The 23,205-nt window shown below is 47.7% G+C and overlaps 1 protein-coding gene across 2 annotated transcripts in view; it reads left to right on the top strand.

Annotated features, from left to right (window-relative positions):
- The window catches only part of LOC146857253 (uromodulin-like), a 106,051-nt gene that overhangs the window by 5,469 nt on the left and 77,377 nt on the right, over positions 1–23,205 (top strand). For both annotated transcript variants that reach the window (XM_085647759.1, XM_085647758.1), the window contains exons 2-7: positions 7,516–7,592; positions 7,979–8,071; positions 10,417–10,622; positions 11,444–11,604; positions 13,441–13,689; positions 17,216–17,372. In XM_085647759.1, coding sequence (XP_085503885.1) covers positions 7,544–7,592; positions 7,979–8,071; positions 10,417–10,622; positions 11,444–11,604; positions 13,441–13,689; positions 17,216–17,372 — 915 coding nt within the window. In that variant the 5' untranslated portion in view covers positions 7,516–7,543. The remainder of the gene's footprint in view (positions 1–7,515; positions 7,593–7,978; positions 8,072–10,416; positions 10,623–11,443; positions 11,605–13,440; positions 13,690–17,215; positions 17,373–23,205) is intronic.

Below are 23,205 nucleotides of genomic sequence, written 5' to 3'. Positions count from 1 at the left end.
CAGGTCGGTAAAAAGCGGGATAATCTCCGATGCGATACATTTATAAATCTCAGAAGGGATCCCGTCAGGGCCCGAGGCCTTGCCTGTGGGTAGTTCCTGCAAAGCAATTGCTATCTCATTCTCACTAATGTCCTGTTCCAACTCTTCCTTGGCAGCAATATCAAGCCAAGGACCATTATCAATGAACGCGGCTCGGGGACCTCCTAGATTTTCTGCAGTGTAAAGATCTTGATAGAATTTCTTAAAGACCTGGAGAATATCCTTAGCTTCCGTATACTCTATCCCATTATCTTCGATTTTGGTAATATTATTTCGAACTCTTTCTTGTTTAATTTGTAATGCTAGAATTCTGCCAGCTTGCTCACCGGTTTCGTAGCGTTGAAGCCTAGAGGTTTGAAACTCACTTACTGCCCTACATGTTATCAACTTCTGTAGATCGGCTTTAGCCACTAACAGTTTCTTTTGGCTTTCAGTACTCACTCTGCCTTGTGTTATATCTAGAATGTGCTGTTCCTCAGCTCCTGCTAATTCTCTCATTAGCCTCTCGACCTCGCTCCTGTCTTCTCTTCTCAATCTTGCAGCACAGCTTATTAGTTCTCCTCTTAATGCTGCCTTAAACGTCTCCCACACAATATTTCGTGAGGCACTATATCTATTAGCAGAAAAAAATTCCCCAACCCATTTCCTTATATGCTCTACAAATCTTTTATCTTGTAATAATTTCCTTTCAAAAGTCCACCTGGTGGGAGCCCTATCTGATCTCTCCAATTCGTAATTTAACACCAGAGGGTTATGATCCGATAATATCTTTGGGAGTTTAGATATAGCTACTCTATTTCTTTCTGAACCTGAGACAAAGAAATAATCCAATTTGGTATATCTCTGATGTGGAAAAGAAAAGTATGTATATCCTGGATCTTTAGGCTCTTTCATCTGCCATACATCTACAAGCCCATGTGATCCTATGAGAGATGAGACGGCCCTAAATGTTCTGTGCTTTCGTCCAGAATAAACTTTATTAAGATCCCATTCTGCAGAAATATTAAAGTCGCCACAAAAGATTATAGGGGTTACCCAAGTGGCTAACTCTACTTCCAAAAAATCAAAGATCTCAGGATCGTCATTATTAGATCCATACACAACACATATTGTGAAACCCTTTTCTAACTCAAGTAAGGCCCATCTCCCATTACTGTCTGCTTTAGTCCGTCTCACTCCTCCCAAAGATGATCTGACCAAAACTGCGACTCCCCTATTTATCGAGGATTGTGTTGAGCAAATCCCTAATTCATAACCTCTCATATACATGAGATTCCTTTTAGCCCATGGGAGGTGTGTCTCTTGAAGGCATAACACATCCAATCTATTATACCTCACAAAATGGGCTAATTTTTGTCGCTTCCTAAAGTCATTCAACCCTCCTATATTAATGGAGCAGATCCTAATATTCAACATCACATGAGGCTATTCGAAAAACAAGGAAGACAGGCTCTACCAGGAGCCTGAGCTGATACCTATTTACAAGACATTTCCACTGATAATTCCACCCATGATATTCAATACTGCAACTTTTTCTTACTTTTCCTGATTCTGTGCCCCCACCCACCCTCCCCAGCCCCCACCCACCCACATCTATCCTGCCACCCCACCACCCAAGCCTGACCTACCCCTAGCTGAGAAGCGCTCAGACCTAGTCTGTGCACGTGATGGACAGCAGTGAAGCGGTGAAGAGCAAAAAAAAAAAAAAAAGAATTTTAATCTAGATGACCCCTAGGATCGAAAACCGATAACAATACATAGACCAAGTGTGCAAAAACAATGAGAAATTACTATAAGAGTCGCTATAAGTCTATTTGCCAGTAAAGTCGATGGAGTCCAAGTACTCCTTAGCTTTGATTTCAGAACTAAAGAATAGGGTTTTGCCATCAGATATCACTTTTAACTGTGCCGGGTTAATCAAGAAAGCTTGTATTTTTTTTTCCTGAAAAGGCTTAATCATCTCCCTTAGTCTCCATCTTCGCTCGACTGTCGAATGGCAATAATCAGGACGCACGAAAAACGAGATTCCTTCTCCAGCCCTTCTCGCTTCCGGCCTCGCTTTTTCAGCAATAGACTGTCTCAAGATATAATTTCCGAAAAAAAAACAATATCGCTCTGGGTCTATCACCCCCTCTCGCATTTTTACGAATTTTAAAGGGTGTACGATGGACACGCTGGATCTCGGTAACCCAGTTCCAGCTGGAAAGTTCTGGAAAGGCCTGCTCAAAAAGTTTAATGATATAGGCCTTTATATCGGGGCCCTCCACCCCCTCCGGGACCCCCAGAACCCTCAGGTTGTTTTGGCGAAGCCTGTTTTCCAATTGTTCCGTCTTCCACTGTAAATCAATCACCCGTGCATATTGAGCATCAACCTTAGAAGTAGATTCGAGAGCTTCAGCTTCTATTGTTACTATTCTCTCTTCCAGGTTTGATACTCTATCGCCGGTGTTAGCACAGGCCTTAGAAAGTTTTCTCACTATACCCTGCATCTTCCTCATCGCTGCCTGGGCCTTACGATTGTCCTGGCGTGTCTCCTCTCTATGCGCCATGATTTCTTGGTGAATCACCTCCAATAATGAGAGGTTAGTATTGTTAACACCAGGATCCTCCTGGGGGGGAAGAGCAGGGGGTTGGTTAATACTGGTATCAATACGGCCCTGAGTCTTATGCCTTATCGCCATTGGGGGTCTGGTAATTATTACTGGGGCATCCCCTTCGAAATTACTATCTGAGCCGCCTTCAGACTCAGGATCAGAACTATCTTCACCATCTTCCGACCAACCGGCCCCCTCCGAAGTAGAAAAGAAGCACTCACTTGGGACTTTCTCCTTTTCACTGAGGGGATCACCCAATTCAGAGTCCAACTCAATTCTTGATATTCCCATCTCGATAGTATCTTCTACTGGCGTTATTGAATTTTGGCCCTTTACTGACAAGATACCTTCTGGCCCCTGCTTATTTAAATCCTGCCGCACGGGGTACTGAGGTGACTGGTCAATTTCTGCATGCGGAACATTTTTTATGCCCGCTTTTACCACTACCTTAACCTGAGATTGCAATTTGGTAGGCATTACGCTGTCAACCTCCTGATTTATATCAATGTTATCAGCTATTTTCGGCCCTCCCATCGGCCCTCTGTCCGGTGTATTGATATTGCCCTCGATCACCACAGCCGTATCAGTCAATGCCACCATCGCCCCCTCCTTACCGGCTTTTGGAAAGATATCTGCTATTGAGGTGGGGGCCTGACTTGTTTTCGTAACGCTTAGCGGGTGTTTTCTTCCTCTTTCGAGAGGCGGCTCCTTTCCCTCAGCCACGAGTCCGCCATCCTCCTGAAGCAGTTTTTTTCCTTGGGACGCCGCTTTCATTCCCGCCGCAATTTTTGGGGCCATGCTGCTTCCTCGTGTCCTCGCCTTTCTTCGTGTTTCCGTAGTCTTAAATAAAATAGCAAGACTGTTATCGTGGCTCTGCACGGCTCCGGTCCTGATCAGGATCCGCTCAGAGTGTTCCGAGCTCTCCTCCGATCTGCTCCGCGTAATTCCGCCCTGGCTGCACCAGCTCCGTGCTGTTCTGGTTCTGGTTAGGCTCCACCTCCCCGATCTTCCGCGGGGCTTGCACCGGACCGAAGACGCTGTGGGCTTCACATCACCCTCAGTCAGCCAACAAACAGTATTTCGTGGAGTCGATACTATCAATATCTATATCAGCATCGTCCTTAATTTTCTGAATTGACAACGGAAGCACACTCCAATTTCGTCTCCGCACACGTTTTAGGCATCCATCGATCTCTTGCCTCTGCTTGCTGCCTTCACCGCCTCACTGCACCGGCCGTTAGACAGCCGCCATCTTGCTCCCAATATAAAACTCCTCATTTTAAAGGGGGATTTTCCCCACCCCTGGATTTCCTGATACAGCTAGTATTGGTAAATCATGGCCATTTTCTGGGTCAGTCATAACTTAGGCCTCAGGTATACTTACAGTATGCTGTATGTTTATGCAACACTGTCAGACCTGGTACCATTGGCGTGAGTCTCCCTTCCATTTTTTCTGATTTCCTCCTCTGTTTTTGATATGTTTTGCTGGTTTAGATGCTTTGGGCATTGTGCCACTGCTATTCAGTGCCACAGTGCAAGTGCTCCCTATGTTAAATTGATGTATTGATTAGTGACTCCATGATCGGGTTATTTGATTTACTTGTCAGACCCTAGTACAGTGCACCATGGGTGCCCAGGGCTTGTAAATCAAATGCTGCTGGTGGGCATGCAGCACTGGTTGTGTCCTCCACAGAAGCAGCTTATAAAGTGTGTCTCAGGCCTGCCATTGCAGAGCCGCCTGTGTGCAGTCTCTGACTGCCATGTTGACTGGCCAAGTGCACCCACTTGCCAGTCCCTAAACCTTCCCTTTTCTTCATATCTGACACCCCTATGGTAGGCCCAAAGGGTGGGTGCATTGTAAGTATAAGGTTGGACATGCCTGGTGTGTGTAGCATGTCCTAATAGTGAATTACAGCCATTTTCGTTTTTCACTATTGCAAGGCTACCTGTTCCCCCATAGGCCAGAATGGGCAGTTTAATTATTACATCTTATAATCCTAACTGACTCAGGGAACTAGGTAGAAATTCGAGTTTAGTATGCCTGAACTCAGAATGATAAAATACATCTTTTAGTGAAGTTGGGATTTTCTTACTTAACTGTCCAAGCCTGCCTCTGCTAGGTTGTGTATTGTGTGTCTGGTTCTGTGAATGACAGGGGCTGGGGGACTCCAGGAAAGAGGTGAGTCAGCACAGGGCTGAATAGAGAGATCTGCATGTAGATGGGTGGGAGGGGCTGCACCTGGGACCTGAATAGGGCTGTGCCCTACCTCCACAATGCTGGCTCCACCTCCTGTGGAGCGTCTGATGTCCCTGGCCTGCACTGTGAAAGGAAAGAAGGAGTCTTGTCAACAAAGTGCTCCAGGCCTGACCAGAACTGGTTTGGACTAGGCAAAGGCCTCTCTGCCTTCAGAGAACAAAGAGAAAAGTAGTATAAATATGGGGACCTAGACCCCAATACTTTAGATCACTTCTGGAACAACCTCAGCCAAGGAGAGGAACCAAAGGAAGCTGTAGGAGTTGTACTGCCCCCCTGCCAGTGTACTGTGTTGCAGGGTTGGCCTACAGTGGTGTTTCAGTGCCAAAGAGAGGAGAAGGAACTTTCAAAGGACTTTCATCATCTTGCAGAATATTACTCCAAGGGCTTGAACTTGTGCTTGCCTCCTGCTGAAGTCTCAGGGACAAAAGACTTCACCACCAGCTCCCCTCCAAATTTCCTTGCTGGGAATTCTATCTGCAGAAGCCTGCGTGTCGCTGGGAGCTGGAAGCGTGACGCAACAAGAAGAAGCATGTCACTGCTGCAACTGTAGTCATCGCATCTCCCCAGAAGTGTGTCTTCATCGAAGCTGTCTTCTGTCGCATCACCGGAGAAGCATGTCGCCACCGTGAGGATCGCCGTCACATCATCAGAGAAGCGTGTCGCAGGGCCTGTCGCAGCTCCAAAGTACAGAGTCGCCACAAGGCTGCCAGGGCGTGTACGCATCGTCTTCACATCGTCGCATCAAGGGCGCCATCTTATCGCATTGCACCGGATTGTCGCATCACATCGAGGCGCCATCTTGGCGCATCGCAACCGGGCCGCAGTACGAGAATCTACGCATCACCTCCTCTCCAGTAAGGATCAAGACGCATCCCCTACTTTGCACAAGCATTGAGGCACGACGCATCATCTCCCTCGAAGCAAGGAACCGACGCATCTCCAACGCTGCGAGCCTTTTGTATATGTTGCGTTACGCATCCAGGTACTTTGGTGAGAACTGTGTCACATCTACCATTTTTAAGTCAATTTTGAGTACAGTATTGTGGATTTTTGTCGTTTGTGGTCTTGTGTTAAGTCTATATAAAGAATACTTATTTTTCTAAAACCTATGTGGTGTCCATCTGTAGTGTTTTCGCTGCATTACTGTATGTGTTCACAAATGCTTAACACACTGCCTCTGAGATAAGCCTGTCTGCTCGTGCAAAGCTACCAAGGGGGTGAGCAGGGGTTATCCAGTAGTGTAATCCCCTTTCCCTGACTTAGAAGCAAGGGTCCCTATTTGGTCAAAGGTACCTACCTCTGCCAACTAGAGACCCCCAGTTCTAACAAACGCACTGACAGTATATATCCCTGGGTGTTTGATACAATAGCAATACATTGATCCAGAATTTATCATCTTTGTAAGGTGCGCATGTTGTAAGTTTTGTACATTACCACACAGAATGTGAAAATGTCTGTGAGGAATATATATGTGCATTACTGCACAGCACACAATGAATCTCTGTAGTATTTTGAATAATTTTTGTATGGTCATGGACCAGATGTCAATTCCCGTGAGGTGTGAGCACATAAACCATACAACGTGCACACCTGATAGGGATGTAGGCATTTTGTAAAGCAATACACAAACCATGCTACACATGCACCTCAAGTGGAATAAACCAATGCTGTGTAGTAATTGAAAAACAGGGTTTGTCAGTACACACCTGAAGGGAACAGTGTTGAGTCTAGAACCTTGTGGTTCATGCAGCAAGTGCTATGCTTCAGCGGGTACCATGATCTCGGTGACTGGTTCTTGCATGGACGCCATCACAGGAGCTGCTGAAACAACGAAAGTATCCGTGCAATTCCAAAGAGAAAGGAGTCTGTATGCCAGCGGAGTCTTTGCATGAATGCAGAGTTTTTATGAATGGGCTTTTGTGAGCGGGTGTGACTGCCATAAGCACAGCTGCTGAAGTGGGATGCCCTGCTCTTAGCTCTTCAGGGGCAGATGTTCCTATATGTTTATGTGAGTAGACTGCTCCTATAACTCTAGGTCTAAGATGTATGCAATCTTATAGTGTGCCTTAGTGTGGGCGCGCTATGTGAAGATATTTAAACCCCCCTCCCCCTGGGATGCAGGTCATAGAGGGTCTCCTTCAAGCTGTGTACATGCAGTAGTTCTTGCAAGATCCCATGACCAGACTGCCCTTTTACCATTATCCCTAAAGAACGGGTGACCCTACAATGTGTTCTGGGGATGGGTTCACCAGGTCACGGTCTGAATCCCAGTAGGGTGCGAGTTGAGAAGATCTGACCAATGCCCCAGACATACAGAAGTTCTTATAAAGAATAGTTCCAGGGGCAGACCTCATTTGCATTTCTAATCCTAAAGGGCATGCAATCCTATAATGTGTTCTAGTGATGGACATGCTGTATGGGGGTCTCTACTCCCAAATGATGTGCAAAGATGAGGATTTAAGGCAAACGCTTCAAATACAGAAGTTCTTATCAGTCCCAGTGGGCAGACAGTTTCTAAGTGCATGAGATCCCAAAGTGTGTTATTTGTGCAGATGCATCCATGAGGGTCACTACCACAATGCGTTGCTGGCTACACAGGAGCTAACAGCTAACTTTGTCTTCTAGAGGCTTCAACCACACCATAGATTGGAAGATGAAGGCCTGGCTGAGTCTTGCCCTCTTTGTCAGCATTTTGTACACAGGTGAGGATTTAACCCCTTTGAACTTTCACCGTCTCCCCTCTGATTTTCTGTATACATTTATATCAGAGAAAGAGGACAGCATCACACCTTTCCTAGGTACCCTTGAGTTTTTATCTGTGGGAGGAAGTTCAGTAAGAGGGGCTTTTTTTGCTGGAATCTTGCAACTTTCTTTCCTTCTCAACCTGTGTTTCTGGATGTGTATTATATTTTATAAAATATAACCGAGTGCTGGGCAGTTCCAGAGGGGTTAACTGTGTTGTTTGTTCTCCTATGGATTGTTGCACATTCCTTGCTGAAGAAGGGCTTTGGGGTGGATAAGGGGCCTGAGTGATTTCACTAACATGTACCTTTTCTGTCTCCCTCTCCTTCCCACTCTTTCTCTACAGCTTTGGCCCAGTCTGACACATGTGCCACAGATGAGTATTTTAATACTATCACAAACACCTGTTTGTGCAACCTGACCATGTACAATTCTTCAGGTAAGAGAAGAGGTGACCTGTTCGAGCTCACACGAGCACCTCTAGTAGGGAACTCTAATAACAGCTTAACTTCAGGCCAATATGAGACGAACCTACAGCGCATGCACACAGGAGGAGTACATCAGGTCATGCGTTTATCATGTGATGGGTCTTTAGCAAAGCAGCTCTGAGACAGTCAAACAGGCACATGTATCTGGGAGGTTTACACACTTTCCTTCCATGTCTGTTCCTGAAATTCAATTAAAGCTTTGCAAACCTCATGAGCATTTCTTTTTGTGGGATGAAAAAGTGTGGAGAAAGTCTCTTCGGGAGAAACAACAGCGTGACTTGTTGCATTTATTTTAATTAAATCATTGTTTGAACCGAAATTAGCAAAAAGTCATTATGTAGATTTGTTCACTAAGTATTTAAGCAAAAACATCAATTATCAAACACATTTTCGCAAAATAATATTGCTGAATAAACTCTGCAAATTGATTTTATTTGCAAAAACGAAATATTTTGCAATTTTATCAACTAGTTAATGTATATATAATTACACCAGCATAGTTATCATTTATAGAGGGCAGCAATGTTATTACTTAAATAGACATTTTGCTTAAATTTAAGTCTAAAAAAAGACAATTGTGCACGTTTCTTCTCTCTAGATCATTTTTCCTTCACTGTCATAAAAACCGTTGTAAATGTCAAAGAACTGCACAACATTTGCGAAGTTGACCCAGATTTTCACAAAATCCGCAAGTGTACGTCCCACTGTGTTTAACAGCCCTCAGCACCACCCGAAGTTAGGAAGTTACCCACAAATATAATCCCAGGGCAGGTTGCCTCCTGGTTAACACCCCTTCCAGCCATGCACCACCATACCATCACAGAGGGGCATCTATGTCTAAGCTAGTAACTCAACGTCCTGGGCTTGGTTTTCAAATTGACCATAACCCGGTCGAGCCATGAGCTATCCTGATGTCCCTTCCATGGCCAGGCAGCACTATTCGAATTTCGCCTTTGGCCTTGGCACTTTGAGGTGGAACGGGTGGTGAGTTTTGAATTACGTGACAGGTTAGCATGCCCTCTTTCCGAGAATGGTTGCTTATTTATTTATGAATTTATTTATTTATAAACTGCATAAAAGAAATAACAAAACGGCATCATGGCACTGGACTTCATGAAAATATAAATACCAGAAATTCCAAATATTGATTAACAGGCCACATTGTGAAAATGAGTCATCGGGGATGAAACTCCCAGAACTAAAAGAACACATCCATTTTCAAAATGTATAAATTGCATAGATACACTACAAGTCCCACAATTCACGCAGTGAAGTTTACTCACCTGAGAGGCCCCACTGAAGGACAGTAAATGTAATCAGCATGTGGGAAAAAGCTGCCGCGGTATGCTGTGTGGAGTATTCATTTAGGCCCGAAACGCGTCAGGCAGAACGATCTTACCTTTAGATAGTTTGTCCCTCGATATTGTGGTCATGATATTGTGACACATGAATATTTTGAATTCAATATTCCCAGCCCACACCCCCATTCTTAATGCAAATGGCACATTCACATAGTAAATGAATGCACTGCACTTGGCCTATAGTGGTCACATTTAAGAAAGGCAGCACAGTTGGGAATGGTCCCCATTAGCCACACATTTCATCTCCTGGATTGAAGACCTACTCACCTGGGCCCAGAGAGCATAAAGACCCTGCTGACTCTGCCAGGAGAATGGAAGCGAAACATCTGTCTGGTTTTATCCAATCTCCCCTACAGTTTTCCTCCTCCACTGAGAACCAATAGCTGTGCTGCATCCACTTCCGGCCCCGCTCAGGAACCCCAGGGCCCAATGGTAAGGCTCTTGGCTCCTTGGGCTCACCAAGTAGGTCCAAATGTTTCTAGGGGACTTCTTGCCTTGCTCAGTACAAGGCCAAAATAAGAGTAGATTATGCATCACACAAGAGCTAATTAACAATAACAAAAAAAGGTGTAGAGAGGTGGGCAACAGAATGTATTTTGACACCCTACATCACACTGCAGTCCACCCAGCAGCAAATGATCAGAAATGTCAGCAGCAGAAGGTACTACATATTAGAAATTACTACAAAATACCTAGGTATATACTCCTGCCCTTAATTTTGATGAATATGTTTACCATCAACGTGCACTCAGCCTCAAAATGAATATCTGGGAAGAAAAGAAGGTGGGCAAGGGACAGCCCCAGAAAGAATATGAATGAGCAAAGCTTTAGTGTCCCGTGATTTTCTTTAAAATGCCTTGTGTTTGTTTTTTTCTCCTCACCTGTTTCCTGCTTGTCCCTCTATTGAACTCTCCTGCCTCTGTCTTCCTCTACAGTTTTGCCTCCACCCCCCATCGTGCAGTGCCTGTCAGGCCAGATGAGGGTGAAAGTCAGCAAGTGCCAGCTTGAGAAGAGCAAGTTTGATTCATCCAATCTGCACCTTCTGGACCCGGCCTGCGCAGGTGCACGAGTGGTTGAGGGCACTGCCCAGGTGGTTGTCTCCACCGCCACCTCCTCCACAACCTGTGGAAACCAACTGACGGTGAGAGCACCTTCTGCGAAGTCGCCCCATACATGCACGATCGATAATTTACGCACACTGGGTCATTGGGGGAGGAAGGGAAGCCAGCACCCCATATTTAAAACACATTTTAAAAAAGCTCAAAAACAGGCTGGCACAAAAGTTTTTCATGGTACATCCATGTTCACAGGCAATCACAGGTCACAGACTGAGGCGGGAGCTCCAGTGGTGTGATGGGACAACCTTTCCGCCCTTCTAGCGGCGGAAGGGACTGCTGAATGGGGTCTATGTCCCATATGGACATCTGTTCATTAAATAACCCCTTCTTTTCTTGTCATTCATAATCAGCAAAAGTGGTTAGATCCAGGTGTGTGTTAAACTATAATCAGCATTAGTGAAATGGGGAAAAATTCATTATCTCGTATATTTATGAAATTGTGGATGAGTCTTAACTATGCAGTAGGTTAAATCACATCTTCCTGCTTTTGTTTCAAAACTGGTGGAAGGTTCTCCTGCGGCTTTGCAGAGTCCTAGGTAAAATGGAGCTCTTCATGGTTTCAATCCCTGCACCTTGTTGCCTCTTCAGCAACCTCTTAATTATTATACAAGAACTCATCTGATGAAAGTGTCCAGCATGCCCAGAGATGCTGTACTGTGCCCTAATAGGGACCCCATCTCCTGCCCTCATGGACTGGGCACCCTTCTGATCTCCATGAATCACTCCACCAAGTGTCTGCGCATCTTCTTACGGCCCTTGGCGTGTGCCATCCTGATCTGCTATTATGTCCTTCTTTACCTGAGTGAGTGATGTGATCTCTTAATGTCTCTTTTTTCACTTGCAGTTCAACAGCACCCATGTTTTTTACTCCAATAATCTCACAATCCCTGCAAAAGTAGCTACGTCAGGGCTCGTTGTGAGGAACAACGTTACTTATGCCTTTTCCTGCTTATATCCTCTCAATATACCCGTCTCCCTCGCAACGACACTAAGTGTAACAATGAGGTGAGTATGATTGTGATTGGGTGAGTACCTTATAGTTGTGATGGGGTGAGCCTGTAAAGACTGTGATGGGCAGATGATATAGTGAGTGTGATGGGTAGAGCCCGTAATGAGTAGGATGGGATGATGACACAATCAGTGTGATGGGGCGAGCATGTGATGAGTGGGATGGGATGATCACACGATGATTGTGATGGGGCGAGCAGGTAATCTGTGTCATGAACTGTGTACACAATTAATGTGATGAGATAATCTTGTAATGAGTGGGATGGGCTGATTACACTGAGAGTGTAAGGGGACGAGTATGTAATATTTCGGATGTACTGACTGCAACATGTGTGTAATTGAGTGAGTTAACCCTTTATATAAATGTGGTCTTGGCCCATTCACAGGTGACCTAGACTTGCCCCACAGCAGGACTGTTTTACACTGACAGTTTCACTGACTAGCCAGTTCAAAAACAAAATATACATCAGTGGACACTGGCAGCTGGGGGCACATTTTCCCTCAGTTTGAACCGAGTATGTCATATCTTTATCGGTCAGTTACTGCAAATGATCTGCACTGGTGAGTTAGTGGAGATGTCAGTGCAACATTGCTTTGTTGCGGTGAGCTACAATGTAATCTGTTCCTGTAATCTGGTTCCAGGAGAAGACTTCCATCTGAACGCTTGGGGTTGCAGTACCATGGAATCCAATATGAGGTTTGGGTGGAAATAGCTACACAGTCTCCAACTGGGCATTTAAACAAAAAAAGATGGTTTATTCATAAATGTTTACTTTTACTCCAATTTTCTTTCTTGGTTCAATCTTTAGTAGTGGCCCCTTCTTGTTATGGCCAACATGCTTAATTGCCTTCAATAGCACCGCAGCGGAAGAACACATGCATTTGTTTGAAATGTACAACAGTAAAACATTGTAATTAATAATAATTTATAGGGAGGTAAATACACACTCCTAAAATGTTTTTTTCAGTTCAGTGGAAGTCGAGTGTGTTTCCTTGTCTGGTAAAAAGGGATCATTAATTCCAAATTCAGGTAGAAGCTCAACTTTTCCCCTAAGAACGGGCAGAAGTAGATCAGCTGTGTCCAACCCCAGTCAATGCCAGATACTGTCATATGTGACAAAAGACACATATACATGCAGGAGATCTAAAAGGGAATCATTTATACATTCAGTATTTTTTCCTGGAAATGTGGCCTGGATCAGGACCATCTCCACCAGACCTGACTCTTGACACGTGAATGGCTCTATCCCTGGCTTTATATTTACAGCCCACGCCCCTTCTCCCCTAAGTCCCGTGGTGAAAGTGCCAGTACAGATCTGGATCTAGCTCCTCTCCTAATGAGTCCTGGACTCCTATTGACTGCTATGGTGAAAATATCAGTTGATTTCACTGTAGCTGTCAGTCGGTGTCAAATGTATCTTAGCAGAAACCATTTTAACTGGAAAACTGTAATTCCCACCACGGACAAAAGGACCCAGCTCTTTGGAACCCGCCCCTGAATAACATATTTGATCTGTCATTCTGTGTGTGGGGGAAGGGTGAGTGCATTGTAGATCCAGGAGAGTGGGATCTATACCCCATTTTCTGGCTAAGCACTTACTTTATCAATGATTTCCATTTAGATTATTTGCATATAAATTATCTTGTGTGGATATCACAATATTCTTCTTTGTATCAAGCTGTTCTGGACCTACCTTGGACACTGAGGGCTTATATCCTGACATTCCCTGGCTGCAGCCGGTGGTGTCTGAACAGCTGAACATGAGACAAAAGATGTCTGTGACGCATTCAGCAGCAGTAGGGACAACTCACTCTTGTCTTTTACTATTTCAGTGTGACACACATCGTAGCCCCTGGAGGGGTTGGCGCAATGACGGTTCTCATGGTCGCCTACACGGATTCCTCCTTCACCGTCCCTTACACCGTGGCAACAATGCCTGTCAATGTTCAGGACCCCCTGTATGTTGCTGTGTCGATACCAGACGTCGATGCAACACGATTCTCTGTTTTGGTGACGCGCATGTACGCCACAGGGACCAGTGACCCCAACACCGCCCAGTCCTACGACATTATCACTGACAAGTGAGTACCGGATGTGAACCAGATAAGAGCCTATCGGGAACAGGGCACTGGGGTCAGGAGCTGGCCCGCCGTTTGTGGTAGGTAGGCTGCCCAAGTGTAGACATTGACTCAGAGGAAAGGTGAGCAGGTCTCCTCCTAACGTATCCATCTCAGGGCTTTAAGTGGGCCGGTTCCTAAAAAGCAGGTGTCGAAACGGGTCCCTTTTGGGCTCTCTTTTAATGTCCTCACCCTCCGAGCGAAAAAAAAATAATCTTAATTTTGCAGCAGTACTGTCCTTCACTGCCTTTCAAGTATTTTTAAAGAGACTTGTTACAGTTCTTTCAGTCTCATCATTTCAGAACTGAAGCATTTTAACTATTTTATACAAAGATGCCTTTTTTGTTCCTTATTTATCATATGCAACTAACAACCAATGACAAAGCCAATAGTCCTGGCTTGCTGTAGGTGTAATGTTACTTGTATATTATATCTGGATGCAAAGACAGAAAGAAGCATCAAAATATCAGACAGACGACACATAATGCTAATCAGAGGGCCCGATTCACAGAACTAACTTAAGACAAAATCCTAAACTTACTACCATTTTTGTATTCACAGAAGGCACTTACTCATTTTGGTATTCACAGAAGACACTTACTCACTTCGGTATTCACAGAAGTTAGGAGTCCTAAGTTTAGGACTCCTAAATGCCTTCTGTGAATACCGAAAGTCTTAAAATTAGGATTTTTCTCAGTTTAGGAGTCCTAAAGTTAGGACTCCTAACTTTACTACTACTAAACTGAGCAAAATCGTAATTTTATGGCTTTCGGTATTCACAGAAGGCATTTAGGAGTCCTAAAGTTAGGAGTCCTAACTTTAGGACTACTAAATTGAGTAAAATCCTAATTTTAAGACTTTCGGCATTCACAGAAGGTATTTAGGAGTCCTAAAGTTAGGACTCCTAACTTCTGTGAATACCAAAATGAGTAAGTGCCTTCTGTGAATACCAAAATGAGTAAGTGCCTTCTGTGAATACCAAAATGGTAGTAAGTTTAGGATTTTGTCTTAAGTTAGTTCTGTGAATCGGGCCCAGAGAGTTCTAACGCAGGGGCAGATTTACAAGCCCCTTGAGACAACTTTACGCCGCCGTTGAGTCACTTCTGTGACGCAGCGGCGTCGTAAACAATGCACCACGTTGTGACATATTTACAATGTGACCCATCTAGGGAGATGCGTCACGTTGTAAAGCCCTGCGCTACATTATACCTGCGTCAGGTATAATGTATGCAGGGTGAGCGTTCTGACGTGAGAAAGCCTCGTAAAAGTGAAGCAGTGAAATCTACAAGATTTTACGGAGTCACTTTTACGACGCCACTGCGTCAAAATCTTACGCCTGCTTGAAGCAGGCGTAAGGAGTGACACAGCACATTAGGAATAGGCATTCCTAATCATTGCTGGAGTTGCGTCGTGCTTGCGACACGACTCCAGCAGTGCGCTGCCTTTACGCCAGAAGATGTGTCACGCATCCGTCTATCCTTGCGCCACGGTGCGCCGCATTGTAAATGCGACGCATTCATGGTGGCACAAGGGTTTTTTTAGGGGACGCAAATTCACTGGCACATCTCTGTTAATACGCAGAGATGCGCCAGTTCTTGTAAATCTGCCCCTTAGTGTTTCAAGCCACGCTCATAATTATATCGGCCACGCCTCTTTGAGAGAACCCCCATTTTTTTCATTCCACTTAAAGCCCTGGTCCATGTCAAGGAGAGCTTGAGAGAAAGGGGGTGCAGGTGGGGGTAACTGAAGCCACAGTTTAATAGTGCATACCGGATACTTAAACTCAAATGAATAAATATGGAAATCTGTTTATGAAGCCACGCGCTCTTGAACTGTTACAGTTTATATCACAAACGCATCATGCCATATCAGGATGACAAATTAAGTGAAAGGAAAATGTGTGTGAAAGATAAAAAATGTGACCTAGTGTTTAAGGATTGTGGTCACGTTTTGTTTTATATTTGTGCTCCGACGTCGCCTCCGAACAGTATGAGCGCTATACATATGCCAAGACACATATAGAAATGCGGAAATCACCTTGTAAGTTTCAGTTTTACTCTTGGTAAATCATATGCCTGTTTCCACATATAAGGAAAAACAAATTGGGGTTAGAAATGAAATCACTGAAAGTTGTAACATTTCTAATTAAGAGGCTGGTATAATGTGCTTTTTATAAAGACATTGGCTTTGTGGTAGTAAAGAACCTCCGTGGCAGGTTAAGAACGTCCGGCGTGAAGTCACACTGAAAGTGTTCGAAAGTCTGAGGCAGTATGTCTTTATTGTATATACAGCTTGTGTGGTAGGGCAGAAGGTGACATTCAGACCCTATTAATATCACTGGTTACACATCTCACCTGAAGGGACGCGTCCAATCTTTAAAAATAGTGCAAAGGTGCCTCCCACTCATTCCCACCCTCGACGTGTAGTGAGTGAAGGATCATGCGCTTGCAGTTTCTGCACTATGAGGTGAAACACACGCCTTTCTGCAGTGCATGGGGAGGTGGCTGGCCCCAAGTGTAAAAGGTCCATCTAATGATTTTCCTACGGTGCGAACTGAAGCTTCTACTTGTTGTTCCTGCAGTGTAAAGTGAGGTATTCCCCTGACTGTCCCTGCAGTGTGAGGTAAAGTATCTCCCTCGCTGTTCCTTCAGTGTGAGGTGAAGTATCTCCCTCGCTGTTTCTCCAGTGTGAGGTGAGGTATCTCCTTCACTGACCGTGCAGTGTGAGGTGAAATATCTCCCTCGCTGTCCCTGCAGTGTGAGGTAAAGTATCTCCCTCGCTGTTCCTTCAGTGTGAGGTGAAGTATCTCCCTCGCTGTTTCTCCAGTGTGAGGTGAGGTATCTCCTTCACTGACCGTGCAGTGTGAGGTGAAATATCTCCCTCGCTGTTCCTCCAGGGCAAGGTCAAGTATCTCCCTCGCTGTTCCTCCAGTGTGAGGTGAGGTATCCCCTCACCAACCGTAAAGTGTGAGGTGAGATATCTCCCTCGCTGTACTTGCAGTGCGAGGTGGAAAATATCCCTGCTGTTTCTGTAGTGCGAAGTGAACTATCCCTGTAGTGCGATTTGAAGTAACCTATCCTCTCTGTTGCTGCAGCATGAGCACTGAGTAAAGTATACAACACTTACTGAACCGTCAGTGTAAGGTTACCTGTCGTGGGCTCAGTGTTCCCGCAGCGTTATCTTAAATGTCTCCCATCTTTTTCTGCCGTGTGGGGTGAAGTAGGACACTTGTTGATCCTGCAGTGACTTTGTCTTGTGAGTGGGACACAGAAAGAGCTGCGTCATAACGCAGAGCCCAACCCTTGCTTTGGGTTTTCCCGGCCCCTCTTTATCCGACCAGCCCTTACAGACCGGGCACCGCCACTGGGGGCAGCGCAGCGACTGTGGATGGGCAGTAGCAGCCTGGAGTCAGGACACCAGGAGCAGCGTAGGCCCAGTGGTGAGTGTCTGGATAGGACCCTGCTAACTCCCTCTTCCACCTCTTCCGCAGGTGCCCCAGCGCTCTACTGGGCGACTTATTGACCGTCGTGAAGAACGGCATCGACACGGAGTCTCGATTTAAGATTGATGCGTTCCAGATCACGGCCACGGACAGCGTCTACCTCCACGCTCTGGTGGAGATCTGCACCAGCAACCCCTGTAACCAGGTAAGGACCCGAGACTGAAGCCCGAGCCGCTCTGTGCCCCTCGCTCCATGTGCCTTCGGGCAGGGGAAAGGAAGGTAAGAATGTCAAATAGGAAGAGCGTGGTTTCGAACTACCAAACTGAGGGTGGGGGATTGGTCAGGGTCAGTGCAGTGTAATCGAGGACTCCCGTCGGGGTGCGGTGCTGATTGTTGTGTTTTGGGCCCTAGGCCCACATGGTGTACAAAATGACCACAGCAGTAGGTTACTAGAATTGGCCAGGAGCACGTTAACTCGGGCCTTTTTATTAACAGGCTCACGTCACTCGTGACGCCTGTGTGGGATGCGTGTGGGGGTGCAAGTGTGCCCACTCCCATAGGGGAGTGGCTCTAAACTCTATGCCTGTCGAGACACTAGAACGTGCTTTCGTTTCTCCTGGCTTGGGTGTCTTCTGCTGGTGCTCAGTGTGTCTGCTCTTCTTTCTTGCGGTAGTGGCTGTTCACCACCAGGGGTGTGTGTCACAGTTCCCTTGCTTGTGGTGGCGTCAGACAGGCAGTGGGGAAACATAAGCAACGCACATTCTCCTTACAGCCTTGGGTGTGTGTGGGTAGCGCAGTGATACTTGTATCCAGCAGGGCTTGCTGAGCGTAGCTTTGCTGCTTTGGGGCTTCTTGTGGCTCTCTGTCTCTGCAGGGGTTCAGTCTCTCCCCTCAAGACACTATGCAGCCCACCGGAGGCGTGTTGTCTACATGGCCTTCTCTTTGGTGTGCTTCTGGTTGCGCAGTCAGCCCTGCACATACAGTCTGTCTACTGGAGGTTGTGTAGAAACCCCAGCGATGCAGTGGGCTGTGACTGCTGCTATTAGCTCCTAGTCGGGGCCACACTCCTTAGTACCCCCAGGGGCACCCCGCTTTCCCCCCTCCCCCAAATTAGGTTACCCAAAGAAGACACAAGAAACAGTTGTAAATGGGTAACAAATGCTGCAGGATTTATTACATAATTCCAGGATATGTAATAGGTGGGTTATCTTACGGGCGATCCAAGGGCAGGCGGCCATCTACTTCACCTGCCCCGCCTGATGAGCCGGGCAGCACGGGAACGACCCGCAAGTGCTGCCCCCCCAAGTGATTCTTTTTTCGATCACGTGCCGTTGAGATTCTACTCACACCCCCCCTCTCGGGGCGGAGCGTCGCATAGCAAACCCCCGGTTGTTCAGGCCCACAACCGCCCACAGGCCTAGCGGGGCGCCGACCGGCTTCCGGGACCTCTCTGGAGGCTCCTCGTTTTGGCTCAGGCACCACGTGGTGCCGCGCAGAGGTACCCTTTGTACCGGCCTGCTTCCAGATCGCCCTGTAACTCCGCCTGCAACGAAAAGAAAAACATTAAAACGTTCACCAAAAAACCCCCACCCCACCACACCACGCCGGGTAAGCGGTAGGGAGGGTAAAAAGGCGAGGTGGGCGACAAAGAGGTCGCCAGTGAGGGTGGGGGAAGGCTAAATAGCCTTCCCCTCACACCTGGGCCCGGAAGTGACGCGCCTTTCGCGTCACTTCCGGCCCCCGACACGGAGGGGGGCAACAATCAGGATCCCCGCCCCCGCCCCCCCGAAGGAGGGAGTGGGGAGGGGTGACCGGGGCCCCGGGGCCACTAAGGCGCCGACCGCCGAGTGGCCCCCTGCGGGGGCCGCGGTCAGCGGCATAGTACCCCCAGGGGCACCCCGCTTTCCCCCCTCCCCCAAATTAGGTTACCCAAAGAAGACACAAGAAACAGTTGTAAATGGGTAACAAATGCTGCAGGATTTATTACATAATTCCAGGATATGTAATAGGTGGGTTATCTTACGGGCGATCCAAGGGCAGGCGGCCATCTACTTCACCTGCCCCGCCTGATGAGCCGGGCAGCACGGGAACGACCCGCAAGTGCTGCCCCCCCAAGTGATTCTTTTTTCGATCACGTGCCGTTGAGATTCTACTCACACCCCCCCTCTCGGGGCGGAGCGTCGCATAGCAAACCCCCGGTTGTTCAGGCCCACAACCGCCCACAGGCCTAGCGGGGCGCCGACCGGCTTCCGGGACCTCTCTGGAGGCTCCTCGTTTTGGCTCAGGCACCACGTGGTGCCGCGCAGAGGTACCCTTTGTACCGGCCTGCTTCCAGATCGCCCTGTAACTCCGCCACAGCCCTGGAGGCGGCTAACCGTCGCAGCCAGGGCCCCCCACCAACCTAGCTCTTTACCTGCTTCGCTTAAATCCAATAAAAACAGGTCCATGCCTATTTGGGAGAGGTGTACTCCATCCAAGTCGAAGTACCCCTTTACATTCCCCCGAATCATCTCATGGGAATAAAACCCAAAACCCTTTTGGGCGGGACTCAAACCCTGTGAGATCCCTTATAACCACAGGCCCAAGACATACCAGTGAGCTATAGCTTCTGGATTATAGATGGCCCCATCTATGTCCCCAATCCCTAGACGCTATCCCAATCGGATAGGATCTGTTGAAATAGAGGGGCCTGTGAAGATGTGCGATAACTATTCGCCTCCCCAGCGGGAAGGTTACACCTATTCACAATCCTGGGCCTGCCCGCTTTGACTATTATGACGAGAAGGGTTGCTTAACATTTGGACAGTCCCCTCAGATAGTTAACCTGGGGCACAGGAGTGCACCTCACTGCCAGCGCGTGACCATGGGCAAGGGGCGACTCTTGCCCCTGCCCACCATCCCTTATACCTTATAGGAATTATGCCCCTACGGATCCCTCAGTGATGATCCCTTAGGCATACCAGCTTCGGGAATCTGTTTGGCTTAAGCGTTGCGCGCTGTCATAATGCCCCCTTTTATTTGCCCCGCTGACACCCCAGATATTGGGACAGCAGCACCAGTCTCCTGCAGCTGCCGTACGCGACCAGTGATTCCGGTGGGGGGTGCCACCAACCGCAGTGGTCCTCCAAGCATTACGGAAAGCCCATTTTTTCCTGGGCCTCTCTCCAATCGATGGTGATTACACCCAGCTGAAGGCCAGAGGCCCGCCTAAGGAGCCTATGCACTTGTTTTGCTACCCGGCTCCCTTGTGGGAGGGCCACAGAGTTAGGGCAACGCGTGTGCTCCCAGGGCACGGTGCTGCTGGAAAGCAGATATCTGATACTCACACACTGGCGATGCAGTGGGCTGTGACTGCTGCTATTAGCTCCTAGTCGGGGCCACACTCCTTTTCATTCACTCACTGTGCGCAGTACAGGGAGCGACCACTAAACGTGGCTAAAGTGCACTTCAATCATACAGTCATTGGTACAGTCACTGATGGGGGACCAGTGGGTCAATACTGCAGGCAGACAAAGTATACAGGGGCCAGTGTATATTTCCTTGATCAGGGTGGTGTGGTAAGGTGGCTTGCCTTTTCCAAACTTAGCCCTGTGAGGGCCACCTCATCAATGTTGGGCTTCAGCAGCTTTCCTCTGTTCTGCGGGCCTTTTCATTATAAGTTCCTCTCATTGTGGGGGCGCAGTAACCACGAATGGCCACTAGGTGGCACTGCCGTGCAATTATTTGTCCCGGTCCGGCAGCTTTGGCCGAGGCTGGTAATCGCTGTGGAGTGGCGATGCAGGTGCGGGGCCACCTGCAAGGCTAGGACGGCTCCAGTCCTCACCGAATGCTCCAAGTGCTCAGGGGTGCCTCACAGAACATTCCCGGGTAAGTGGTGTAAGTGCTGTAACATTGGAGGTCATACAGTTTGCCTCATAGTGCGGCCCGTTTCTCTCTCTTATGTGCAAGTGGGACGGTGCAGTGTGAAACTCTCTAGGGGGCGCGGTGGCTGCTTCACAACGGCTACGGCAGTTCACACGGGCTCCTCTGTCCTCGTTGTTGCTTTTCATTTTAGTCTGGGTGCCGTGCTGAGGTAGGCCTGCAACCCCTAGGTGGCGCTGTCTTCGGGTCTTCACTGCGCCGATCCGTGCCACTGCTTGACGAGGTGAGAAGGGGTTCTAGGGTAGCGCTGCAGACACGAGCAGCACTGTTCAAGGCAGGTAGACTGTCTCATTCTCTCCGGCTTTTGGGTAGCTGAGGGAAGCCTTTCTTCTCCGAGGCAGTCCCTTTCACTGGCTGTGGGCTGCGCGGAGATAGAGCCTGGGGTCACGGGATGCAGGGGTGGCTGTGCGATGCGTCTGCTTCCCCACATTGCTCCTGATAAAGCCTCAGAAGGCGGCCGACGTACCTCAGGTTGCCTGGCTGGGGCTGTTTCAGGTACAGGAGTTATGGTCCACCTTTCCCGGTCGCTTCTGTCGCGTTGGGAACAGTTGTAGGTGTCTCAAGCATTGAGGGCCCACGTCACTGCTTGAGGCACTCCTTCTCTAGCTTTCTGTCCCCAGGGCAGGTCAGCAGAGCGGGGGCTGGAGGTGGGGCTACAGACCCTTGCTGGTGGGCAAGGGCGTGCTCGCTCTCCGGGAGGCTTTACTCTCGCTGTCCTTCAGAACGTGTCTCGCAGGACACAACACTGATGTAGGGGCACTCACCTAACACTCACTCATCATAACCCTCCTTCTCCGACACTTACGCCTCCCCCTCGCTTCTGGGCATAACTCCTCTTATATACCAGGGGGCAGTTGAACAGGAAACCACACCAGATACCACAATACCCCCTTGCCCAGCAACTTCCTTCTGTTAAGTGTTCAAGACCTCCCCACAGGAGTACTGCTGCAATCATAGCATTTTCCGACCAACCTCGACACTCCTATCCTCTGTAGCATGTACTCCCCCTTAAACACTGACCAATGAGCGCCATCTTTTCTCTGTTGATAGCCCGTTGATAGGCGCACTGTGCTCCACTGATATCTGATACATAGGTTTGTGCTGCCCTCCACTGGTGCACTGATGGCGGATTCATAGCCATGTGCTCTCCTCTGTTGGTGCTTTTGTGCCATTCTTACACTTTGATCATTGATGGATAGCTGTGTGCTGCTCTCTCTTGATGGCTGATTGGTAAGCATGTGTTGTACTTAACTGATGGATTGATAGGAGCTGTTGACCACCATTGGTTGATAGTCATTCCCTTTCCTGCGCTGATGAGTATTTGACAGCCGTGTGCCAACCTGATAGGTATGTGTTGTCCTCTCCTAATGCAATGATGGCTGATGGATGGCTGCATAATGTTCTGATTCTGAATTAATGGATGACTGGCAAGCTTATTTTGCATCGCCTTCACGGTGTAATTGTGAATGGCAGGCATGTGTTTGCCTCCATTGGTGGTGGATTAATAGGCTGTCTTTCTCTGTTGGTGGTTGATTGTAAGATCCTCCTTTGGGCACTGATTGATAGTTCTGTACTCTGCTGCTGCTTATTTGCTGGGTCTTTGTGGTCCAGTTTTCCACTGCTGCCTGAACGCTGTCCTTGAAAGCCCCACATCTTGTTCCCTGATTGATTCTGTGGACTTTGGACGGAGGAGGGGTTGGGCCATTGGAGTCTGCTGCGGGGTGTGCGGTTGCTGCTGCAGGGCTGCGAGCGTTGTAAACAGGGACTCCATCTCCCAGGAGTCCCTCTTACCCTGTTACGAAACACCTGGGCCGCTCTCCCTGATAGCCCCGCCCCCCAGCCATTACCTACCCCTATTTCATCAGGCCATCGTCCCCGCTGACACCCCCCTTGGTTTGTTTGCTTATTTACCTTTCTTTGTTGTTTATGTTATACTAGTCGGTTATAGTTATGTCTTTACGTTCAGGGAAGGAGCGAAATGTCCAACTGCAGACTGCGAGTGGGGTAGTCACTGGTCCTTTGGATGCATTTTTAATAAAAGCAACAGGAATCCTAGAGAAGGAGATTGCCTTTGCTGAGAAACGACTTTCTATCGATCTTATTACAGGGAAACGTTC

Source organism: Triturus cristatus, chromosome 3_2 (assembly GCF_964204655.1).
Source record: "Triturus cristatus chromosome 3_2, aTriCri1.1, whole genome shotgun sequence".
Classification (NCBI taxonomy): domain Eukaryota; kingdom Metazoa; phylum Chordata; class Amphibia; order Caudata; family Salamandridae; genus Triturus; species Triturus cristatus.
The sequence above is the reverse complement of the archived record's forward strand: the minus strand, read 5'-3'. Positions and strand labels throughout refer to the sequence as shown.